This window comes from Haemorhous mexicanus, chromosome 14 (genome assembly GCF_027477595.1).
Source record: "Haemorhous mexicanus isolate bHaeMex1 chromosome 14, bHaeMex1.pri, whole genome shotgun sequence".
NCBI classification, from domain to species: domain Eukaryota; kingdom Metazoa; phylum Chordata; class Aves; order Passeriformes; family Fringillidae; genus Haemorhous; species Haemorhous mexicanus.
Genome location: NC_082354.1, coordinates 8,605,410 through 8,628,412, shown reverse-complemented (window position 1 = coordinate 8,628,412; position 23,003 = coordinate 8,605,410). Strand labels below are relative to the sequence as shown.

General features: G+C 43.0%; 1 protein-coding gene across 5 annotated transcripts in view; it reads right to left on the bottom strand.

The window, feature by feature from the left end:
• Nucleotides 1–7,658: 7,658 nt before the first annotated feature.
• Nucleotides 7,659–23,003, bottom strand: part of GPR50 (G protein-coupled receptor 50) — a 44,735-nt gene continuing 29,390 nt past the window's right edge. For 4 of the 5 annotated variants that reach the window (XM_059859745.1, XM_059859746.1, XM_059859748.1 and 1 more), the window contains one exon: nucleotides 7,659–12,201. In XM_059859745.1, the coding sequence (XP_059715728.1) occupies nucleotides 11,333–12,201 (869 nt within the window). In that variant the 3' untranslated portion in view covers nucleotides 7,659–11,332. Of the gene's footprint in view, nucleotides 12,202–18,180; nucleotides 18,782–23,003 lie in introns of those variants that run through there. The other variant, XM_059859749.1, reaches the window with a different exon arrangement.

Below are 23,003 nucleotides of genomic sequence, written 5' to 3'. Positions count from 1 at the left end.
TCAGTTTTGACAGGCTTTCACTGTAGCTTAAAATACACATTTTCTACATGAACACATCTCTCACTAGTGCACACAGCCACTGCTATTTTTCCTCAAATTAAGAGACTCTAGCAGTAACAATACTACCTGTGCAAGTTTATTTGTGTGTATATATATTAATGTACTATCTCTGATTTCTCTCTCCAAATACAGTCTTCCATTGCATTTAAGAATATTCAATACAGACATAGTGCAGTTTTGCAGAGCATAGAAATAATTTTTAATACATTTTTTATATATATATATATACACACACACCATATTTTTTAATGGTATAGCGAGACAGTGACCCACAGCCTCACAGACTATAACTCCTCCATTGTTTTTTAAAAGGGCTTTTGCCTGCCAACTCCCTCTAAATCCCTAGTCCCATGTCAGCTGAACATGGTACATTTTGCCCCCTTGCCAACATCATGGATATTGTTAATTTTGCCTGCACGTGAACTGCTGGAGCAATCTCCAACTTTTTTTAAAAGATCTATTTATACTTCTATCATTAAATCACTTCTCACTTTCATTTTTTATTGCCACTTTTACCACCAACAGTCCTAATTTCTAACTGATAAAACCAAATCATTCTGGATTGGGCACAGTTCTCCTCCTACACTAATGCTACATTAGCATAACTACAGCTTTCAGTGAAATTAGTCTTGTTCACTTTGCTGGGAAACAAAGAAAAAGAACCAGTCCTACTGTTTCCTCCCTAATACACTTAGAGGAGGAGTTTAGTCCACAAATACATATGCATGACCCAATGCTGGAGGGAGAATTACTCAGTAATTGGCCAAGGAATATTGCAGCAAATCTGATGTTTCATTGTCACTAAGTATTTTCACCAGGAAAACTGGCTCATTTCAGTTATCACACCACCTGCAGACACTAGAATTAGACAGTAGACATTAGTATGAACACCAAAAATCAAAATAAAATCAGTCCTACACCTGCATTGAAACAACTCCTCAAAACCCATGAGGGAAATTATAAATGAGCTTGACTGGACTCTAATGTGTTACAGATAATTGCACATGTAAGCAAATCAAGCATGGCCTGCAGATCTGATCTTTTCCCCCACTGCTTTTGACTACTCTCACAATGATTGTTCTGTTACAGGGAAAAAAAACCACCAACAAAAATCAGGGACTGCAGCAGGTGCCAACCTGTTCCACACAACCCAGCCCCTGGGGCTTGTCCCAGGCCAATATAAAACCATGGGCTCTGCAAAGCTTTGTCACAGCTGACTTATTCAGTCCTCTACACTTCTAAAACCAATGCTCATCTTTGATTTTCACTTCAAAGGTCCTGCTTCAGCAAGCTTAATGAGAAACAAAGAAATCACCAAGCAAATTAAGGATTAATCATTGTGCAATTCCCTTAGATAACTTAATTGTCTCACCCTCAGTGTTTTGCAGTGTAATTAACTACATCCCAGAACCAAAGGTAAAACACACTTCAGTTCAAGGACACAATACAAGTAGAGAGAGGCAAGACAGAGGCAAGATGTCCTGACTTGTCACCTCCACTCAGTCCCCTGCTTCAGCCACTAGGTAGCATCCACTCTTCAAGGTGACACAAAACCCAGGACACCAAAGTCAGTGTTGGCTGCTAATTAAAATTTGAGAACAGAGGCTGGGAAAAGGAGCCTTTCCACATTGGTCATATAAAGGAACTGCAGCTTAAGGCAGTGTTTGATGTGCAGTATGCCTGACAAATAGACTTGTGTGCAAAGCTATCTAGCTCTTTTTACACATCCTTGTGAAAACCTACAGCAACTATGGACTCTAAAGATTCAAGCACCATTTCTGAACTCAGCTGTAATTTACTCTTCCTCGCTGAGCTCTTTATCATCCTAATGGCCCTGCCAAAACTGGAATAAATTCCACCAGACATATCATTAAGGTATTTAGTAATCACTACAAGACAGTTACATAATTCACTAAACACAAAATACTCCAAAATGCTGTTTCTGTCCCTTCACAGTTACTGAAGTGCCTTAATGAAACACTATTTGGCTGCAAAGTGAAGATATGGATGGATTTACACATAACATAGAAACAGTCCATTTAATTAGCAGCTGAGATGTTTATTGGCTAGTATTAATTTCTGTTAAACATTGAGACATAACTCTCAGCTGAAAGCTCTGAATTCAAACAGTTGTTCAGGATTCATTTCACTTCAAAGGCTCAAAGCTAAATTTCAGAGGCAACTGCACAACTAAGAAGTTTGAGTTATGAGCAAATCAAGAGGCCAACAGTCAGAATTGAGAAGACCTACAGAAATTACACCAAAGTGGCCATCTCAGGCTGTAATAGGTACTGTCTGCTGCAGCCCCAGGGGACAGTGAAGTTAGAGAGGTGCAATTTGTTCCTTACCCAAAAGCCTGACTACCATACTCCACAAAGCATGGAGATGGAGAGATTGTGCCATTGCCATCCCAGCTGTTATCACCAGCTGTGCTGCTCCAGCCCAGCTCTGTGCCCCTTCAAAGAGGTCACTTACACGTAACAGCAATTCCTCAAACATCAATACCCACAGACACACCCTAAGGCAAGCAACCAGCTCCAAGCATTCACAAGATGCTGCCTCTTGGGGTGGGAGCAGTAAAGACTATTCATTGTTTTCCAAAATTTCAGCATCAGAAAACAGAGAGAAGGAAAGGTCTGGCATCTGAGGTGACACGTTCTGTCAGCCTAAGGACCCACAATTAAAAACAAAGTCTTTATTTCCTTCTTGGAGTAAAGCCTGGCCAAATGTCTCCAGGCCTCGGAGGGATCAGCAGGGGATCAGCAGCCCCACTTCTGAGCTCTTACAGAGGCACTGAGCAGCACCAGTCCCACTGCAGAGCAGGGCTCAGCACACAGCCAGCACTACTGGCCTTGCTTTTCATCTACAAACTTCACTTTCTAAACATGCTGAGCACAGGAAACCCTTCAGTGTCTGTATTACCAACCTCCTCATTCCTTTTCTGCACAGTCCTAAGAACATGGCAAAAATAAACTGAGGCTTCAGTTTCCTGTTGAAAAGCAAAGGAAAAGCTTGTGCATGGCAACTACAGCAAAGCTCATTTTACACTTTTCACTCAGTGATACACAAAGTGCAAACCTCTGCATTCCCTGATGGAAATACAGGGTCTCCAGGGTGACCTTACAGCACTTTCCAGTACCTACAGGAGCCAGAAGAGAGCTGGAGAGGGATTTTTACAAGGGCATAGAATGACAGGACAAGGAATAAGGCTCCAAACTGACAGAGGACAGGCTAAGATCAGATATAAGGAAGAAATTCTTCCCTGTGAGGGTGGTGAGGCCCTGTCACAGGTTATCCAGAGAGGTTGTGGCTGCCCCATCCCTGGAACTGTTCAAGGGCAGGCTGGATGTGGCTTTCAGTAATCTGGTCCAGTGGAAGGTGTCCCTGCCCATGGCAGGGGAGTTGGGATTAAATGAGCTTTACAGGCCCTTCCAATGCAAATAATTCCATGGCATTTCCTCAGTAAAAATAAAAATACCAGCCATCTTCTACATGCACCAAATCCCATGTTTTCTTTGTTGCTTTTTCAATTGTTCAAGAATATGTGGATCTGTAAGACTTCACCTCTAACCACCCTGCATGTGTTTTTATGTTACAGAGCAATTTCAGGCAGAAAAATGTCAAAATAAACAAGATAAACAGGTAACTGTGACAAGTTTTCCCAAGGGTAGAAAAACATTAGCAGCACCTGCTGTGTTTTCCATCTGTTCTGAAGTACCCAGGAGGAAAAAACCCAGAACTTTCATGTTGCAAATAGTTTTAAATGTATGACTGGTCTTGGTTCCTCTAGGAAAACCCAGGCTCTGTCAATAAATAAATAATCATACATATACACACTGCTATACAATGAGGAAGGCAGTATAAGGGCTACCCTAGAATCCAAAGAGCTTCAAGTCAAAGGACAGTTCTTTATCCTTCACCTATTCCTCTTTCAGTGGTGGCCTACAGGGAAAGGATGAGCCTGGGAAGGAGGGGACTTTCTGGTCTAGGAGACATCAGGAGAGTCTCACATGGAATCAATTGCCCTCAACGTTTGCAGACAAAGGCCCTGCTATCACTTTCATGCAGGGCTTGGTTATGACTAACCCAAGCAGGGTTTAACCTGTGTCATTGCCTAAATATTTAATGTTTCTCACACCCCCCAGGCAGGGCTGGGTGTCCTGGGGCTTGGTGTCATCAGCTCAGTCAGGAACACAGCAGCCCTGTGAGGACAGGGCTGGGAGGGGCACAGCCAGAGCAGGGCAGCAAGAAGGACAGGTTTTGTGTGTGATGAACCACTGTCACCACTTGAATTCCTCCACCACAGACTACAAGAACAGAGCAGCTCTGTTTCCCACAGGAGATATCTGCTTTCTGGAACATCTTTTGACTTTCCCATCAAGAGCATTGTGCCAAGGAAGCAATTCTCCCACCCTCAGCAGAACTGCCCCCTCCTACCTCAGTGTGGTGTCTCTCCTGGTTTAGTATCACCAGACCCACTGGAACTGGATGTGGCCCCACTTTTGCACCACCTCAAGGTGCTGGAGCCCTGTAGTGCCCCTGGGGCTGGCACAGCACCATTGTTATCTAACTATAAAACTTCCATACCGTCTTTGTGAGCTCTCATGGGTAGTTCCTCACAGCCAGATGACTCCTTTCTCCTCTCCACAGCACTACTAACTGACTCCAACTCTCCCTGAACTAGCTAGCCCACCCTTTTATAACACTCAGCCTCACTGGATACACCTGTGGCCTATTAAGGGCAGGTCTGTTCCTAATCCTTGGTAATTAGTACAGCTGCAACCCCTCAGGGGTGAGATTGCCTTCTGCACTATCTATCTCTTATCCTTCTACAATCCATCCTCCCACAGCAACCACAGCACAGCAGCATCCACCTCTCCCAGCCACATACTGCCTGGGAAAGCAGAGCCTCACCCCAGGGGGATTTCAGCCCTTGAGGGCTCCACTCTGCCCAGGGGCAGCTCATTAGCCCCATCCTATCCCTGCCTGGCCAAGCTGTGCCCAGGTTGCCATTCCTACAGCTTGGGGCTCCCTAGAGCCAGACACAAACCAAAAGAAAATTGTCTTTTATTTACAATGAAATCATAGCTGGCGAGGGAAAGAGAAGAAAGAGCAAAAGCAAAATCTTACTAAGTTACCAATACATGTGTTCATTTAATAGTTTCCAAAGTATGCTTTGGTCTTCTCTAAGTTTCTTTAGTTTTCCTTAGTGTATTGACTGTTTCTCTGCAGCCAGGCACCCATTCCCTGCTACCTGCATGTCCCTGTGCCATAAAATCCTTGGGTCATTTTTTATATTACGGGGTTTCTTAACTTCATTGTCCTGGCCAGGTCCCAGTTTAGTACAATCCCTTCAAATATTTCTCTCGTATTTCAACCAGAAATGTCTATTACAATTACTTCCTGAAAATTGTTTTGGAGCTTTTTCCACGCCCTTTTTTTAAAAATTGCAAAACAGCTGTCACTTTTCAGCCAGAAGATGGTTGTATTTTGATGCCCCATTAAACCTCTATCCTACACACTTACCAAAATCAGTGGAAACCTACCTCGAGGCAAAGCAACCTGCTTACAGTTGAGAAAACAATTTTGCATCCTATTTCCAGTAAAATTCAGAAATTTTGCTTGCAGGAGAAGCACAATGATGAAGGAAGGACATAACAGTTTATTAAATGTGCTATGCATAAAATACTCCACATACAAAATAAATTATGTGCTTCAACTAGACAGACATAAAATGGTTTGATGGCTCAAGTCTATTTAAAAGGTAATCTAAGCAAGGAGTGACTGTTCAGACATTGCACCTAATCTAAAAGACATTAAAGTTTCCCTGATCTCTTAGAAGCAATCATTTGAGTTAAAAACCTTATCAGGAGACCATGCTTGGCAGAAAATTTAGAAACATATTTCAGTTAATGGTTCAGACCCACCTTGTTTGCTCTGGAAACTGACCCTGTACTGTAAATTCTATCTCTGCTCTTCAGTACTTATAGCCCATGAATAATGGATATTATAAACAAGCACTTGAAAATGAAAATTCAGTTAACAATATTATGGAGCTTCCATTCACAAGTGTAGTTCATGAGTGATATGAATTTTATGGTTCTTATCACCAATGAAAAAAATTTGCATATCCCATCACAGAGTTCTTACAAGAACCTATTCTGCATTTCTTATCTCAGAGTTTTTGTGGTAAGAAGTATCACATTAAGTCCAGTGATTTACATTTTTTCAATAAAATTCTAAATACATATGCAGTAGCTCTTTACTGACTAGCTTCATGTTATAAATTATAAGCTTGGAAGTAAATACATTAGGACAAATATTGGTTTCTAAATAGTCACTATGAGTGAGATTTTATCCTGGTATTAAATTACCACACCTCTTGTGTTTTATATCTCTGTCTTATCTCCCAGTTACTATACTTTGTGGCAAGTAAGTAAATAAATAACACTGCCTTACTCCTGACAGTTCAATTCATTCTGTTCCACGTGGTAGAAACAACAGGTACAAGTCCATGAAAGGGTTTTCTGGCAGCTCTGCACAGAGAGACATTCTGAGATTTGCCACTATCATAAACACAGCTTTCAGCATGTCACACCACCAAGCATTGCAGGCTTCACTGTAGAAGCAGCAGGTGAAGTCCAGTGCCTGTTGGAAAAGATTAGGGAAAAAAGTAACAATACTGCCTGGGGATGTAATTGAACGGATAGTCCTTGTTCATTCGACATGTTTGCTCCGTGGCTTTTCAGCAATTCTTTGGTTTAACAGATGTTCTTTATTTTACTGGATAATCTCAGCCTCTAGTACCTTAACACCATGGCTATATGTGACATCTGGTTAGGAAACAAGAACTCAAGTTGCAGTTACCACTGGACCCCTCCATACTCCCATATTTCCTGCTTCACAACCAGCACAGAGACTCCCCCAGAACAGCTCCAGTCAAGCCAGCACAGGAATACAATCAGTGCAACCTGTGGATAGAACCTATTGGCTGAAGAACTGAATGAGAACAGCAAAACCTGCCCCAAAACAGAGGTGGGGGAAAGAGCACAAATAGCACATCTTGGATACAGCATCCTCACAAAGCTCCATGATGGAGACCAAGTGTGTGTCAGCCCTCTCTGTGCCCCCAGCCCAGGCTGACCCTCTCTGTCCCATCCCTTCCCTACAACCCAACACCACCTTGTGCCCTGACTTGCAACCACGCTGGCTCCCACGCCCTCCTGTTGACAGCTCAGCTGTGCTGTCCTTCCCAGGAAAGAGCAAGGGAAAGGATTTGACAAACTCTGCTTCCACAGCACCCCCGGACAGACACAAGGACAGGCATGGATAGGGACAAGAAAGGCAAAGGACACTGAAGGGGCACACAGTGAGAAGACCAATGGCTGTGTGGAGAAAGTTTCTTCCCTCATGAGGAAGGCCAGAGTGCATCAGGCAGCTGACTTATAGGCAAGTGGAAGAAAACATGTGGATCCAAGGAGATGTCTCAGATGGCTTGGGTCATTCACCTCTAGGTCCAAGCTGGGCTGCTGAGATGTGTGAAACTCAAACACATTTGTCAATTCAATCTGCTTTCTGGGAGTCAACAAAATTCAAGCTGATGTTCCAAATATTTATTAAAAAGTAACTGCTAGTGAAGAAAAAAAAAATCAGTAAATAGTCCAATGGCAGATTTATTACATTTTTTAACAGGTAAAGGGAATTAATCTATTTTATGAACAAAAATGGCAATAAGAAAGTATACTGAGGATTCTCAATTAAACATTAAAATGGAAACAGCATATGCAATGCACATTTATATATAAATATATTGATTACATTCTTCTTAAATTGATGAAACAACATTCATTAGCAACATCCAAAAATATTTCTTTGTGGCAAGAGATTCATCTTTCTTCTTAGCAATACTACCTCTCCATAAGTTTCCACTACAACAATTTTAGAGCTTGGGACTAGAATAGGTATTTGACATACCATCTCAAACCCAGAGCAAGTGATTTGAAACTAGTTCATAATGAGATCTCAATGAGACTTAAGGCCAGATATGCAACAGGTGGAACTGGCAGAATGAGATTAAAATTGTAGGATCTCACTGAAATCTCAAATTTGGACTAAAGCTAGATTCCCATAGGGAAACTATGACACTGCTCAGAATTCCCAGCTAAAACACGCTTTCTTTTTATGTAAACAAATGCTAACAAAAATAAACTCTCTGTACCCTGTTAACCATTTCATAACATAAAAATAAGGAGCTGCTTGGGTAGTTTTAAAGTAAGTCAATATAAAACTCCATCCTATCCTAAGCGCTGCCTCTCTCAAAGTGCTAACAAATGGCACAGTGTTTCCTGTTTGAGGCTACATTCCCTGCTTCCCATGGTTCATATTGCAAACCTCAGCTCCAGAAGGACTGAGCTCAAGCCTCCAACCATGGTGGCTGAATCAGCCCAGCCCTGGGCACCTCCCTGGGACACCCAGAGCCTTCTGAACAGGTCGTGCCAGGGCTGTGCTGCCAGAGCCACCGTCAGCCTGCAGGGTCTGCACTGCAGGCAGCTGCTCAGACCCACCCCAGCACAGCAGGTACTTAGCCTGTCCCCTGCAGAGATCTGGGCAGCAGCTGGGCTCAGAGCCTGTGGCAGAAGAGGAGTAGATCATTTTGCATAGTTTGGGTGAGCGGTGACTCAGTGAGTCCTGGGGAGATGCCCTGTCGTGCTCTTGCTGCCCCCATTCCTGCCAGGTGGAAAAGGAACTCTCACAGCTTGCCTGTTCAGGACCTCTTTGGATTTGGTTTGGTTCAAATACTTGCTGGCTGTTAACTTTGGAGCCTGAATAAGAAATAGTGCAAATACAAGCATAAAGAATAAAATAATAATAAAAAACCCCCCACATTACCTCCACTGAACATTCAGTTAAAAAGACAAGATTCCGAAAGATGAAACCCCAGCTTTGGGGTATTTGAGATATTTGGCAAACCTGCACAAGATTCTTCACAATTGTCTTAAAGCAGTATATTTCACTTGGCACTAGATGCTTCAAATTATTTGCTAATGTGATTCTAACTAACACTGTTGTGGCTAATTGCAAATGACTTTGAAGACTAGTCATGGAACATGGGACATCTCCCAGGCGTGATGGGACAAACACTCTCTGCAGTTATGCGCCCTCAGTGCTTTTCTTATCCAAGTTTAACTCAAAATGATTTTGCTTGCATGGAATGGTGTGAATTCATCCAGGGTGGTTTTTCTGGAAGGCGAACAGACAACAGTTATTTCTGAGGGTCAAAATACCTTTATTTGGCCATGCTGAGATGGATTAAGAGGCCAAAACAGAACTCAGTTTGATTCCTATTATGGGAGGCTGGCTGCAGTGCATTTTAAAACAACATTCATCTGAAGTGGCTGAGATGTTCAAGTTTGAAACTTCCTAAGTGCCAGGGCACCCTATAAATGCAGGGCCCCCTGTTACTGCAGTGACCTTCACCACATGGCAGCAAAGCAGCAGAGACACTCAGTCCTCATGGAGGCAATGCAGCATGCAAAGTTCCTTGGCCCATTTCAGAAAAAGCCTTTGTTTTTCTCAATTCCTCTTCCTCAAAAAAATCAGCAGAAGGGACATTCAGCAGCAGGTTGGTTTCAGAAAGCAGTGCACAAATTATTATTATTTTCACTTAGGATTAGGCACAGTGCCTGCTCAGGCTTTGAGGAAACCCTATATACCTCCATCTCCAGGTACCTATGAAGTCTGGTCTCGGTCTTTCAGGGCTCAGTGCTGGGAACTAGTCCTGCCTTGACTAGAACCAAAGAGAGAAGACTGCAGTCCTTGACCAGGGGCAGGGCTGCCTGCTGTCCTCATTAGACCCCCAGGGCTCAGACCTGCCCCTCTCCCTGCTGTGCCCCTCAGCACACTGGCAGGGGTGCTAACCTGAAGGTAGAGCTGCACCAGGGGTGTCTTACCTGTTCATTTTATGGGATTGTTTCAAAGCAGGATCCACATTTAAAGCCATAAAGAGATGAATTCACAATGAAGCTAAGGAAACACAAAAGTCCTATCTACAGACAGCTGCCATCACATACACACACACCCCTTTCATACTCCATTAAAGAAACAGCCTTATCTTTGCCCATGTGCTTATGTCTAATATGATACTGGCCTCCCCAGAACTTCATGACATTGTTGCCAATGATACAGATAGCACAGACCAGGCTTAAACAGAACTGATGCATAATTATGCTTAAGCAGCTTTTGTCTCCCCACTCTGTGAGTTAATTACAATTCTGTACATGAATAAAATGGGAAAAATATCTTAACTTTTTCTCCCATCAGCAAATTCATGTTCTGTGATGGGCAAAAAGAGGGATTTTTGTAAAAACACTGCCTTCCCCTTCTGCTTTTGTCTGCAAGTGTAAATGTTACTGGAACTTGAAAGTCGCAATCTGTGTTACACAGATGGGACTCTGCTATGTTCATCTTTTTTATTGTGATGTTCATGTAGCAGTGACTTTTGAAAGATGTTTGGAATGACTGCTGGCCATGATAGGATACTGCCTAAATTAGAATCAGGCTCCAAGTATCTTACTGCAATTAGATTATGTCATATGTCATATACTTACTCATGGCCTGGGAAGGAGAGTGCAAGGGTACTTAATGTCTGTAGATACTCAATTAAAAGGAGTGCATCAGACACACACTGGTCTGGCTTCTGGCTGCCTCACATCTAGCCCAGGCTAGCTCCTAAACCTTAAGAGAAAAGAAAAAGGAAAAACACACACCATGCCCATACATACACCTGCTGGCTAATACGGTTACTTATCTATAATGTAAAAAGCCATGCAGTTTACACTTTGTTTGATACAGTTCAGGTTAAGTTAATGCTAGAAAAATAGAATTCAGAGGGAGGGGAGAAAGGTTTGTGTGTAATAAATGGCAATTTCGCTGTCTCTTGAAGATTGCATTTCAAGCATAACTGCATTTCTCCATGCACTCTGAACGCTTCCCTTTTCGGGTATTGGCATGCTTGTGGCAAAAGCAACCAAACCGATTAATTAGGCACACAGTGAAAGATGACATATTAAAAAAAAAAAAAAAAAAAATCAGTCATTTCCGTTCTGAAAATCCTTATTCAAAGCCTTGATGTCACAGCGATAAGCTAAGCATGAAAGGTTGCAGACTCCTTCCTTACATGAGAGCAACACCAGCTGTGCAATGCACACAGCTAGAAATGCTCTTATATATTATATATACAATTGTAATCCAGAATAAATAGTACTGTCCTGACTCATAGGTGTATTTCAGCGTGGTTGTTGTTGGTTGTTATGGCTGGAGAATGCTTGCTTTTCATCCCTTCTGTCCCGCCCTTGGACACATCAATGAACAGCAGCCGGGGAGTCCACAGTGTCAGCAATATCCTTTTGTATTCCTTCCGAAAATTCTGGTTAAGAAGCCCATAGATCACAGCATTGAGGCAGCTGTTAAAATAGGCCATAAAATAGCTCAGGACAAAAAGCCATTCGGGAATGTGTGGCTGCACTTTTGAAGGATTAATTGAAACAGCAAGGCCAATAAAGTTTAATGGTCCCCAGCACACAGCAAAAAGGACAAAAACCACAAACATAGTCAAGAAGTTTCGGATGTCAGCCGCCCTGAGTTTCTGCTTGCAGTCTTGTCTCACCCGGTGTTTGACTTGAATCACCAAAATCCAGATCCGTAGGTAGCAGAACGTCACGACGGAGAGCGGGACGATGAAGTGAACCACCACCACCGTGATGGTGTACGATGTGCTCACCGTCTGGGCAAAGGTGCAGGAGTAAATCCGGGGGTCATACTGCAAGGAGCCAACGAAGAAGTTTGGCACAATTGCCACCACCGTGAGTGTCCAGGTGAGGCAGAGATAGCAGCAGGTGTTCTTCAGGTTGAAGAGCTTGTCGTACCGAAGGCTGTGGCAGATGTAGCAGTAGCGGTTGATCGCGATCGCTGTGATGTTGAAAATGGACCCGATGACACTCAAGCCCATCAGGAACCCACTTATCTGGCAGTGGACGTTTCCCATGGTCCATCCATTGTGGAAGATGGCACTTAAGATCAGAGGGTACGGATAAACTGCAACCACGAGGTCTGCAACGGACAAGCTGACAACAAAGATGTTGCCTACAAAAAAGAAGAGACCATGAGAGGTTAGTGTAGGTCCAGATGGAAAACTTGCAACTCCAAACTCCTCTTTAGGCCTAAGTCCTCTAATAGGCTTCACTCTACTGTCCACTTGGAATTTGAAACCCTAGAAAATAAGACTTTGCTCCACTAGTGACAGCAAGGGAGAGTAACTAGGCATGATTGACCTGCATGTTCCTTCTTAGGAACAGTCTGCACTAGAAGTGTTACCTTTAACTTGGCTCCAGCTGGGAGTCAGGTACACGTGGTCCTCCAAATTGTGTAGGAGAGAAGGATTTTGTTCTCCTTGCTAACCAGCCAGCTTGACTCTTTCTGACCATCATGGGCCAAAGGAATATGGTAGGCAGGTTATGTTTTCAAGTGGTTTATTCATTTTACTGACAGCAGTTGCACAGGAAAAGTCTTTTTTGTTCTTTTGCATGTAAGCAGTTATGCATTCATCAGAGTATCTGCACTGTTTGTGCTAATGACTGTGTGTTCTTCAAGGAACCATGTGCAGGCAGCCTTCATGTGTGTATCTTATTTGGTGTATTTTCCTGTGTTTTTAATGCTAAAGTTGTCCAGTTTAATATGGAAGGTCAGTCACTTTTTCACTGTCTGGTCCTGGGCAGAGAATGTGATTAATAAGCTGCAGTCAGTCATCTCTGCAGAGTATGTGCTGCAGCTTGTTCATTTAGGCTCTACAACAGAGAGTTGAGAGTCTCAGCAAGTATAAAATAATTTAATTCCTTATTGAATTGAAAATGCTGTATTGTGTGGGACAACACCTGACAGCTCCACTGTGAGGAGCAGCCTTCAATGACCTGGGTGACCAGTGACCTTCTAACAGCACTTGCCGCTCATTTCATAAGTCTGGTGTATTTTCAGGGAGGCAAAAAGCCTTTCTGTTCAGTTTGCCAGTCAGCATGGAGGATTGTATTAAGAAAAGGACCCCAAGGTCTTGTGAGAACTGGTGAAACTACAGGACTAGCTATACTCTGGAACAGGACATCTGTCAATACTCAGTATTTTGATGACCACAGAGAGTGTCGTTTCAGCAGAAGCTCAACACTTCAGTTAGAGGACAGCACACTAGAAAAAGTAGTTGGTTTTCCTAACTCTGCAACTTTCAGGTGTATCTGCAGCAATGGGAAGGAAAATATTACTAGACAACAGATACAGATATATACTCAGAGAGAGAGTATACATAGAGAATACAGCTGTATGTAACACATTTAAGGTGTAAAGACCTGTGCCCCTATGTGATACAGGCAACATCCCATCCAATTGATCACATCTACACCTCCTCTTCAAACCCCCATATCCCACTGCCTAGTGGAGTAGATATCTATTTTAAAAATTACTAAAAAGAGGTATTTTTGTATAGTATCCCTGAAAGGACTCTCTTACATCTCTATTCAACCAGGTCACAGGCTTTAGCATTTGAAAAAATATGCAAGGGCTGTTGGAAAGCATGGCTGCATTGGCATTGCAGTTGGGTCCTGGCTATGTTTGTGCCAACAAAAACTATCAGGACAAGTCAACAGTTCATATCAGGGCACTTCATGCTGACCGGAAAGCAGTCCAGACTGGAGAACAGCCCCCGGCAGTGTGCAGCTGAGGCAGCTGACACAGACTGTCACTTCAAAATAAGTATTACCAGAGGTCATGTGAAGTGCTAAAATCTTTTTAGAGAGAAATTTTACATACACAGGTTTACCACAGCACACAGCTTTTGCGTCTGCTGGGCCTCAGTGCTGCTTTCTTGCTGATTTAATAACTTACTGAGAGCCTTTTAAAATGCAGTTACTGAACCTGGTCCCCCATATAATTAATTCCATTTATGCCCATTTTCAAGGGCAGAACCAACTGTGGCCAGGCTTAGTGAGGCTGCAGGCACCTCAGAGAGGGAATGCTCTTCTGCCGCAAAACTTTTTTTTACTCGATCAAAAACATGCACTTCAACAAAAAGAAAATGTGCCCCCCAGCATCAGAATTTCCTTTTCTAAAACAATTTTCAAGAGAGCGAAACAGAGACAGAGAGGTATCAGCAATCCAACTGAGGAGACTTCCAGAGGATACTGGAGACAGACTCCACTAACTAGATCACAACTCTCCCTCTTCACCAGACCGGTCCAACTTGGATACACATTTATACACAAGCAGCTAGAAAGCAAGTCTCTGCCTTTGCTGGGCATGAAAGAGACACATTCAACATCCAGCTCTGAACCAGACAGAGCAGAACAAAGCTGAATATTCCCTACTTAAAACACCACATCCATGGATTTAATCCAAAGCTTAGAAAAATCATGGGGAAAATTACTAGTCTTACTTCACTGCCAGCTGCTGGAAGAAATAAGCTGTTTCTGTTGGTCTTTCTTAACCAACTTGAATATTTGAAAGGAAGTAGAAATATAAGGAAAAAATCTATAGAAGTAATATTCATAGGATGAACTCTGTAGTTTGGATTCAATCCAAGAGCACAGTATTGTGTGTATTATTCTGACACAACTTCCTTGCAGGGAGAAAATGAGATGGTTTTATTAAGAAAAGAATGATCTCCTCCACTCAGGGAGCAAACCTGCCCTCCCCTGCTCTGTACGTTCAATGGTGCCATCTCACCTCTCCTACCCACCAAACCTATGGCCCAAGCAGGGTGCTGGGTACCTGGAAATACAGCCAGAGGGTTCACTCAGTACTATTTCACAGAAACAAGCCCATCTCCCAGTTTATGTGGGAATGTGCTCAACTTCCTTTTCTTCTGGTGAGATGAAGGGGCAAGTCAGACCCATAAAACAGCCACTTGCAAGTCAGTCCTGGAAATCAGTGCATTTTTAATGGCTGAGTACTGAAAAGAGGGGGCACATTGCATGCCACCAAAGCAGAACATGCCCTTCAAAGTGTGGGAACTGGCAATTGACTAATTATTAAAATAGGAGTAATCTGACTTAAACATTGCTTTAGCCTTGCAGTCCCTGGTTTGCTATGAGACCACCATGTGCTCAGCCCTGCACCAACAGCTTATGTCCTTCCCTCTGTAGGATGAGGTTGGACCCCCCTTCCCAAAGACACTGCAGAATGGGAAGCCATCTAATATGTGGCTTTTAGAAAAGGTAAAGAGCAATCTCCTGCCAATGATCTTCATTACTGTTTTTTTTACATTTTCCCACTATAAAACAAAGGAGCATGGCCCATAAATAATACCAGTAGGGCTTTATCTCCAATTTAAATTTATCTGCTTCTGAAACAATATTTTCAGATGTATCTTTTTCTCTTTGTTGGCATGTGACTAAATTTCCTTACTAGCTTTCACATTTTCCATCCCTTTTTTAATTTCTACTTATTATAAACTGGCTCACATGCCACTGTGCTCCATCCCCCAGTTATGGAGTCATACATGAAGAGGCAGGAATGGGGGAGAAAGGCATATGTAACACTGGTAATACAGACTTCTCCACATTTTGAGAGAAATTATAAATTCTTTTACATTACAGAAGTCCAACACAAAACTACAGATTATAGAGGTACAACACACTGTTCACAGTGTAATCCAAAATTGTTTAGGGGAAAAAAACAACAACTCCAAGCAAGCTGAAACCCAGCTGCAGAGCAGATTACAGGCATGTGCAAGTGATGCAAAAGGGAATTTATCCCAGAACATCTTGTGCCCTAGCACTTCTATGAGTTCCCCTTCTAGTCCCATAAACCTATTTCTGCCCACTCCAGCAGTCTGCTCCCGTACTCCAGCAGTTCCCTGGCCCCACCTCTCATTCTGCCTGGATTATCCAACAACACAGGTTATCTGAGGACATATTGTCAAGCCCTGGTTCTAGGAAATGTGGAAATACTTCAATGAATTCTGAAAATCAATAAACTACATACGTAAAAGTCTTTACTGGCAGGCTGCCCCAAAAGCACCTGACTCATCCAAACAGGTATCATTCTACAGAGATCAACTGAGCATCACTGTACAAACACCAGGGTCACCAGCACTGCCTGCCTCAAGAGGCTGTTGGAAATCCCCTGGTGCCCAAGCTCCTATTGCACAGATTCAGCCTCTCCCTGTTTTTCCCACACAGCAGCTGTGGGCTGTCCTTTACAGGCTGTGGTTTTGCATATCCTGAACCTAGAACCAGAGCTGAAAGGTGAAGGGGGAAAAGGAGATAAAATATTTTTCTCAAAGTTGTCACTTTTTGTACATCTCAAAACATCCAAACACCCAAACCTCTTGTTTCTTTGTTATTCATATGAAAATTTTTTATATTCCTTGCTGAAGTATTACAAAACTACAAAACTGTTTCCTTCAGGTGAACAAGACAGAGATGCTCAATGCAACCTGAAGTTAGCGCTGTTACCCGTACACCTAGTGGTGAAAGTGAACTGTTCTGAGTGACAGGATTTGCACCAAAGCAAACACAGTTGGGGATCAACTTCTGCTGACCTGGAACAGTCTAGCTCCAAGTGAGCCTGCTGTCCAGGCTGCTGCTTCCTCCCCCACTCTGTTTAGGGATTTGAGTTCCTCCCAAATAGACAGTGCCCAGCATAGCATTTTGAGGCAAACAAAACCACACACAACAGCTTCAAAGGCAGCAAGTGAGATGCTGACCCATGAGCACAATGGATGAGTGCCATGAGGCTCACTGCATGACTAGTCACCTTGCTGCTCCAACCTCTTCCCAGCAGTGAGATCAGACCCTGGTGTCTGTCCAGCTTCTGCCAGATTAACTGACAGCTATAGACAAGCAGGTCTAAAAACCTGTATTGACAAAAATGTGCTAAGATAGACAATAACAGAATTACAGAATCACAGAATGAACTGGGTTGGAAAAGACCTTTAAGATCATCTATTCCAACCCATGACCTAATACCTCCTGGTGTTAGGAGGCACTGAGTACCGTGTCCAGTCTTGTTTTAAACACCTCCAGGGACGGTGACTCCACCACCTTCCTGGGCAGATGATCCCAGCATGCAATCACTCTTTCAGTGAAGAATTTCTTTCTAATATCTAACCTAAACTTCCCTTAGCACAGATTAAGGCTGTGTCCTCTTGTTCTGTCAGCTGCTGCCTGGAGAAAGAGACCAACCTCCACCTGAGCAGAGCCACCTTTCACGGAGCTGTAGAGAGTGATGAGCTCACCCCTGAGTCTCCTTTTTCTCCAGGCTGAGCACCCCCAGCTCCCTCAGTGTTTCCTCACAGGTTTGTATTTCCAGCCCCATTGCCCCCTCTGGAAGTGCTCAGTGTCCCAAGGTCCTTCCCAAGCTGAGGGCCCAGAACTGGACACAGCACTCCAGGTGTGCCCTCACCAGTGCCAAGTACAGGGGCAGGATGACCTCCCTGCTCCTGCTGGCCACACTATTCCTGATACTGGCCAGGTGTCATCGGTTTTTTTGGCCACCTGGGCACACTGCTGGCTCATGTTCAGTCAGTTGTCCAGCACACCCAGGTCCCTTTAACCTGGGCATTATCCAGCCATCCTGTCCCCAGCCTGTAGCACTGAAGGGGTTGTTGTGACCAAAGTGCAGGACTTGGCACTTGGAATTATTAAACTTTATGTTGTTGGACTTGGCCCATCCATCCATCCTGTCCAGGTCCCTTTGCAGAGTCCTCCGACCCTCCAGCAGATCGACACACGCTCCCAGCTTGATGTCACCTGCAAATTTACTGATGGTGGACTCAATCCCCTCATCCAGATCAGCAATGAAGATATTAAATAAAATGCTGAAAGTTTATTGATGCAACTGGTATGTTTGCAGTGACTTCTTACTACTATAATTATACTATAAACCACAGCTTATAATAAAGAGAATCTTAAATTTTATGTTTGTTCATTCAGGTTTTATGAAAAAATCAACAGACTCAGATCTTCCAGATAAATGGGATTTAAGACACACATCAGCCTCAGAGACATATACATAATGAGGTTCAGTAAACAATTTAACAGGCCATGACTGTAAAGCAAGCCTCTGATGACCACTTACCATAATCTAATACTCTGTTTAACCTTCCAAAGCTTATGCTCACTGCAAAACAGAAACAAAATGTACTATTTGCTTCAAGCAAAAAAATAGTCATAAAAAGCTTTATTCAGCATGCAACAAGACTCTTTATTAGCTGTGATAGCCTCTTTTTCCTGTTTGTTTTTACCTGCCACTTGCTATGTGATTGCTTGTATGTCACCAACCTCCAGCCTGCAGATGCAAAGTGTGTGCTCAGTTCTGCTAACTAAGTGGCAGTTCAGAGGAAACACTTTCAGATCAATTTTCTTCTTTTTATGACATAAAAGAAACCATTGAGCATGTGCAATCATACTGATCATGTGCTGCTGTATTTAAATGGATGACCATGCTGTGGTGTTGGGGGATGCTGAGCCTGCAGCCCTGATTCTGACAAGCATTTCTTACATCACAAACTCTAAAGGGTCATTGCTGGGTAGACAATATTTACCCCATCAAAGTGCATTAAGAATGATCCTTCTGTAGGGGAGTGTGACCCATTGCACTGATCCTTACAAGCTCCTGGTTTCCACACCACACACAATGACACAGGAGGAATCCCAGACTGTTGTCATCTCTTTCCACCATTCTGATAAGCACCGATACATTGATGTACCCACATGACACCCCAGTGTATACCTACCCACTTTGACAACTGAAAATGTTTGACAGGGGAGCACAAGTGAAAATCGGCAAAATTCTCACTGAGATCCAGGCAAAAAGAAAAAAAAAAGGATAAAAAAAAATATTTGTTGTTCAATTAATTAATCCACAAATTTTAATTGAGGATTTTATTTGTGTATTTAGGGAGTACGTTCAAAGAGAGGAATAAACAAAAGAAAGGAAAAGGCATTCAATTAATTATCTGCTATCATTACTCCATTAGCATTCAGACAGGGATAAAGTGTGGTTTCCTGCAGTTAAACAGACAGTGCAGTTGGGCTGTCAGCTGCTCTCAAATCCTGACTGTGCTGCATAAAATGATACACAGGATAATAACAAAAAGGGCAGGAGGTATTGCCAACCCACAGCATCCTTAGGATATAAGATTAGACAATGTGGAAATATCCAATTTAAGGATATTATGAAAGTCCAAAAAAATGCATTAAACTCCAGAATAATTTAACTCCTGAAAACAGTCCTTTGAGATCTCTCAGCACAACCATGAAGCCAGAAAACAGCAGTATGCTATGGGCTACCAACTATTACCTGGTTTGCTGGCATCATTCCCTATGGGAAAACAGTGGGCACTTAGAGCTGCTCCCTGCCTTGTGCCAGCCCTGCAGATGCACAGAGCAAGGCCAAGGCAGTCCACAAAGCAAACTCTCCTCCTCCTCTGCCTTGCTGTGACCAGGTACTTCAGCATAGCTTTGGCATCACTGACTCCATGAGCCCTCTCATCAGTACATCACTACAACTGTGAAAGCTGCCCTTGCCTCTGGACCTCTGGGAAAGGCTTGTGGGAGGAGGAGATAAACCTCAGAGTATTTCCTGGAGAAGAAAGGACCAGCCCTGTAGGGCTTCAATTACATTTGTTATGCACCATATATTATCTTGGCTGATGGCTCAAGAATTGCTTACATTGCCAGGTGAAGGACTGGATTTACTGGATTTTAGACTTTTAAGTCATGACTTTCTAATTGTCTTGCTGCCAAAACCATATTTAAGCCATGCCTTCAGCCACTCTAACTGAATGCAGAAAAGGGCAATAGCTGGCAGTGTTCACACCCCAGAGATTCATAAGTTTCATTTGGCCACGATCAGCCAGATTCACAGCCTTAGCTGAGCTCAGAAGTCTGTGGAAATGAGCTAGAAATTAGAGAACAGCCCTGTTAGCATGACTTGGTATCTTTCCTTACATCACTTACCATTACACTGGAAGCAATGTAAAGGGAGGATTTTTCTCTTGCTGTTACACAAATGGTAGCTGGACTTTCACTCTCAAATGAATAAAAAATATTAAATTATATCACCTTCTGAACACTTAAAAAGTGGTCAGCCCTCTTTTGCTACCAATGCAGAGCAACTTCCCCATCTTCAGAATTTCAAATACTTTATAAAAAAAAAAAATAACAAAAACTTTTACACCATCCTAAGGAAACTGTATTTGGCAAGTTTCCAAATGTTATTACTCATTAATCCTAAAACATCCTGCTCACCCTTAGGCACTCCTTCCTGAAAAAGTGATCTGAATACAGTATAAGGAAAGGAAAAATTATATGAAGTTGACATTTTACCTACCTTCAACATTTTTCAAATTTCTAAAATACCATTTAATGTTCATTTAAGTGCCTTTTAATGATTTCTTCCTGTGCTTTCCTGGAAGTTCTGACCCTTTGCATTAGGGAAAACCACAGTGCTGTAATTCTTATGGATTTCTAAACTAGCTCTTGCTAGTGGCATGTTTTTCCTGAATGCAATTATGGCAAGTGAATCTACTAGTAATGGAGGAGGAGTAAGTGGTGGTCTTGATCCAGCTCCTGATAAAAACAAAAGAAGTGCTAAAAAGTGCCCTTTCTGCTTATGAGCCCCAGGTTTCGGTCATTTCACTGTTATATCCACCAAACTCATCACCTGCAGTAACACTGTGAGATAGTGAGTCAATCCACACAAAATCCTGATTCCTTCTCAAGTCAATTCCAAATGCTTGGACTAAAGATGTGCCTGGAAATACTGCCTGCCTTCACAGCACATCCCAGCAAAGCTGATGGAGAGAAAGTGTCAGAGTCAAGGTGGCCTTGGGGCCACCCCCCAACTTGCACAGAGTAAGAGGGAGCCTCAGCACCTCTGCCAGTGCCAGGTGGTCTGCAGAGCCCGGGTTGCTGCAAGGACAGCACAGCTGGTGACTACCTACCCCCTAAGGCAGCTTCTTGTGGGACACAGATGACTTTGGGAAGAGGTTACACAAAATTCCACACAGCCAGCGGTCAGTCCAGGTACCCAAAGTAGCACCTGACACCCTGGATACCAGTGCTGCCCCCTGAATTCCAGCTGTTTACCCTAATTTTCTGCCTGAAACCCCCATAACCCACTATGTTATGTAAAGCAGCTGCCTCATCTACATCCAGGCTGTGTAGGAAGCACAGGCCAATGCCCTTATGTTTACCCTCCCACACTGGCCACATGGGCACAGGGATGAGCTCTACCAGCCCACATTAACTCCAGGCCATTCTTTATCACCTGGTTTGTAAAGTGCTCTCAAAGAGGAAAGACCCTGTATAAACATAAATATGAATTATTGCCAGATCCACTGAAATGACACACCAACATCCATCCTCTCCCAGTCCTAGCAGCTGTACCACCACCATTTGCCATCTGTTACTATTCTAGAAAAAAAAATCTGTCAACTCAGGCTTAATAGACTTAATAATGTTTTTTTCCTATTGGTGTTGGTCAAAGTGTGCTCCCGGAAAGGAGCTGTGTGCAAGCAACCAACTCCTAGGCAGCTGTCCAGCAGAGCATACAGTCAGATATGAACACACAGCTCATTTTAGTGCTAAAAATCTTGTCTGACTGCCCTGGAGAGCCCTGCTGAACCACCACAGCTGAGTCTGGGAGCTGCTCCTGCTCCTCCTTGTACTTCACCAGCACAGTCTGTTGACTAAACCTTAATGCCAGCACCAGTCACTACAAACTCGGACATCCACTGCAAAGGAGTAGATGCCACAATTACCAATTTGTCTTGACCTCCCAGCCTTGACATAACAGGCATGAGTCTCTCTCCAGTCCCAGCTCTTCCTACTTAGCTGGGGAGAATAGGAGGTGTTTTTTATTCCCCTACAATTCTTTTGAATTGCATATGGAAATGATGAAGCTACTAAAGAAACAGTCACCACACAAAAATGAAGGCCATTTAGTGTTTAACTCATTCTGCACCAATTCTAGGTTACCTGAATGAAGGCTTGGGTGTTAGGGCAGTAGCAGGGTGATAATCACCTGTGCTTCTGCACAGCATTTGCCACTAGACTTAGGAAAAAGAAACATAATTTGGATCCAAATTATCTTCAAGGTGATAGCCTAGTTGTAGGCTACAGCACAGTCCTGGGATGCCTTACAGGGAGTGCTGTGCCCCAACTGATTGGCTTTTCTTCAGAAGATCTTAACATATTTTTTCAAACAAAAAAAAACCCCCATGGGCTAGATTTAGATCATAGAATTCCCTAGATCCCACATTTTTTTCTCCTGTGGCCTCATGCTGAACCTGGCATGAAGCAGATACAGCCACAGTACACGCAAGCAGTGGAGGTGAGGCTGGAAGAGAAACGATGCCATGAGGGACAGGAAAGCAGCATGACTAAGGGCAATGAAAAGGGCTGAAATACCTGAAGTACTGTTAATCCAGCTTTCACAATCTGCTAGGAAAAGGAATAATATTCTTTACAAAATGGACAGGCAAAGAAAGAGTCCCAAGATGTCATGGCTTCATCAAACTGTGTGAATTGTGAGAGACATAGTGCATGCAAGTAGGAGAAAAGAAAGTAAAAGAAAATCTGTTCTGGACCTCCTGGTTCATTCATAACTATTTACTAATCCCACAGGAAATGGAGAGTTACTTTCACCTGGAAACACTTTAGGGACTTTGATACAATTACATAGGCAAAAGGCCAATGCAAACAGTTAAAGTTGGTTCAGTAAGAATATAATGATACTGGAAAATGAAAAAAACTCTCATGCCCTCATTTTCCCAGAAAGGAGTCCAAAACATTGTTTCCCAGAACACCAGCAAAAGTTTCACTCCAGATATTCCACAGGGTTTAAAGACCTCATGTCAAGCCTGGGTACAGGATGAACAACAAGAAACGATCAAT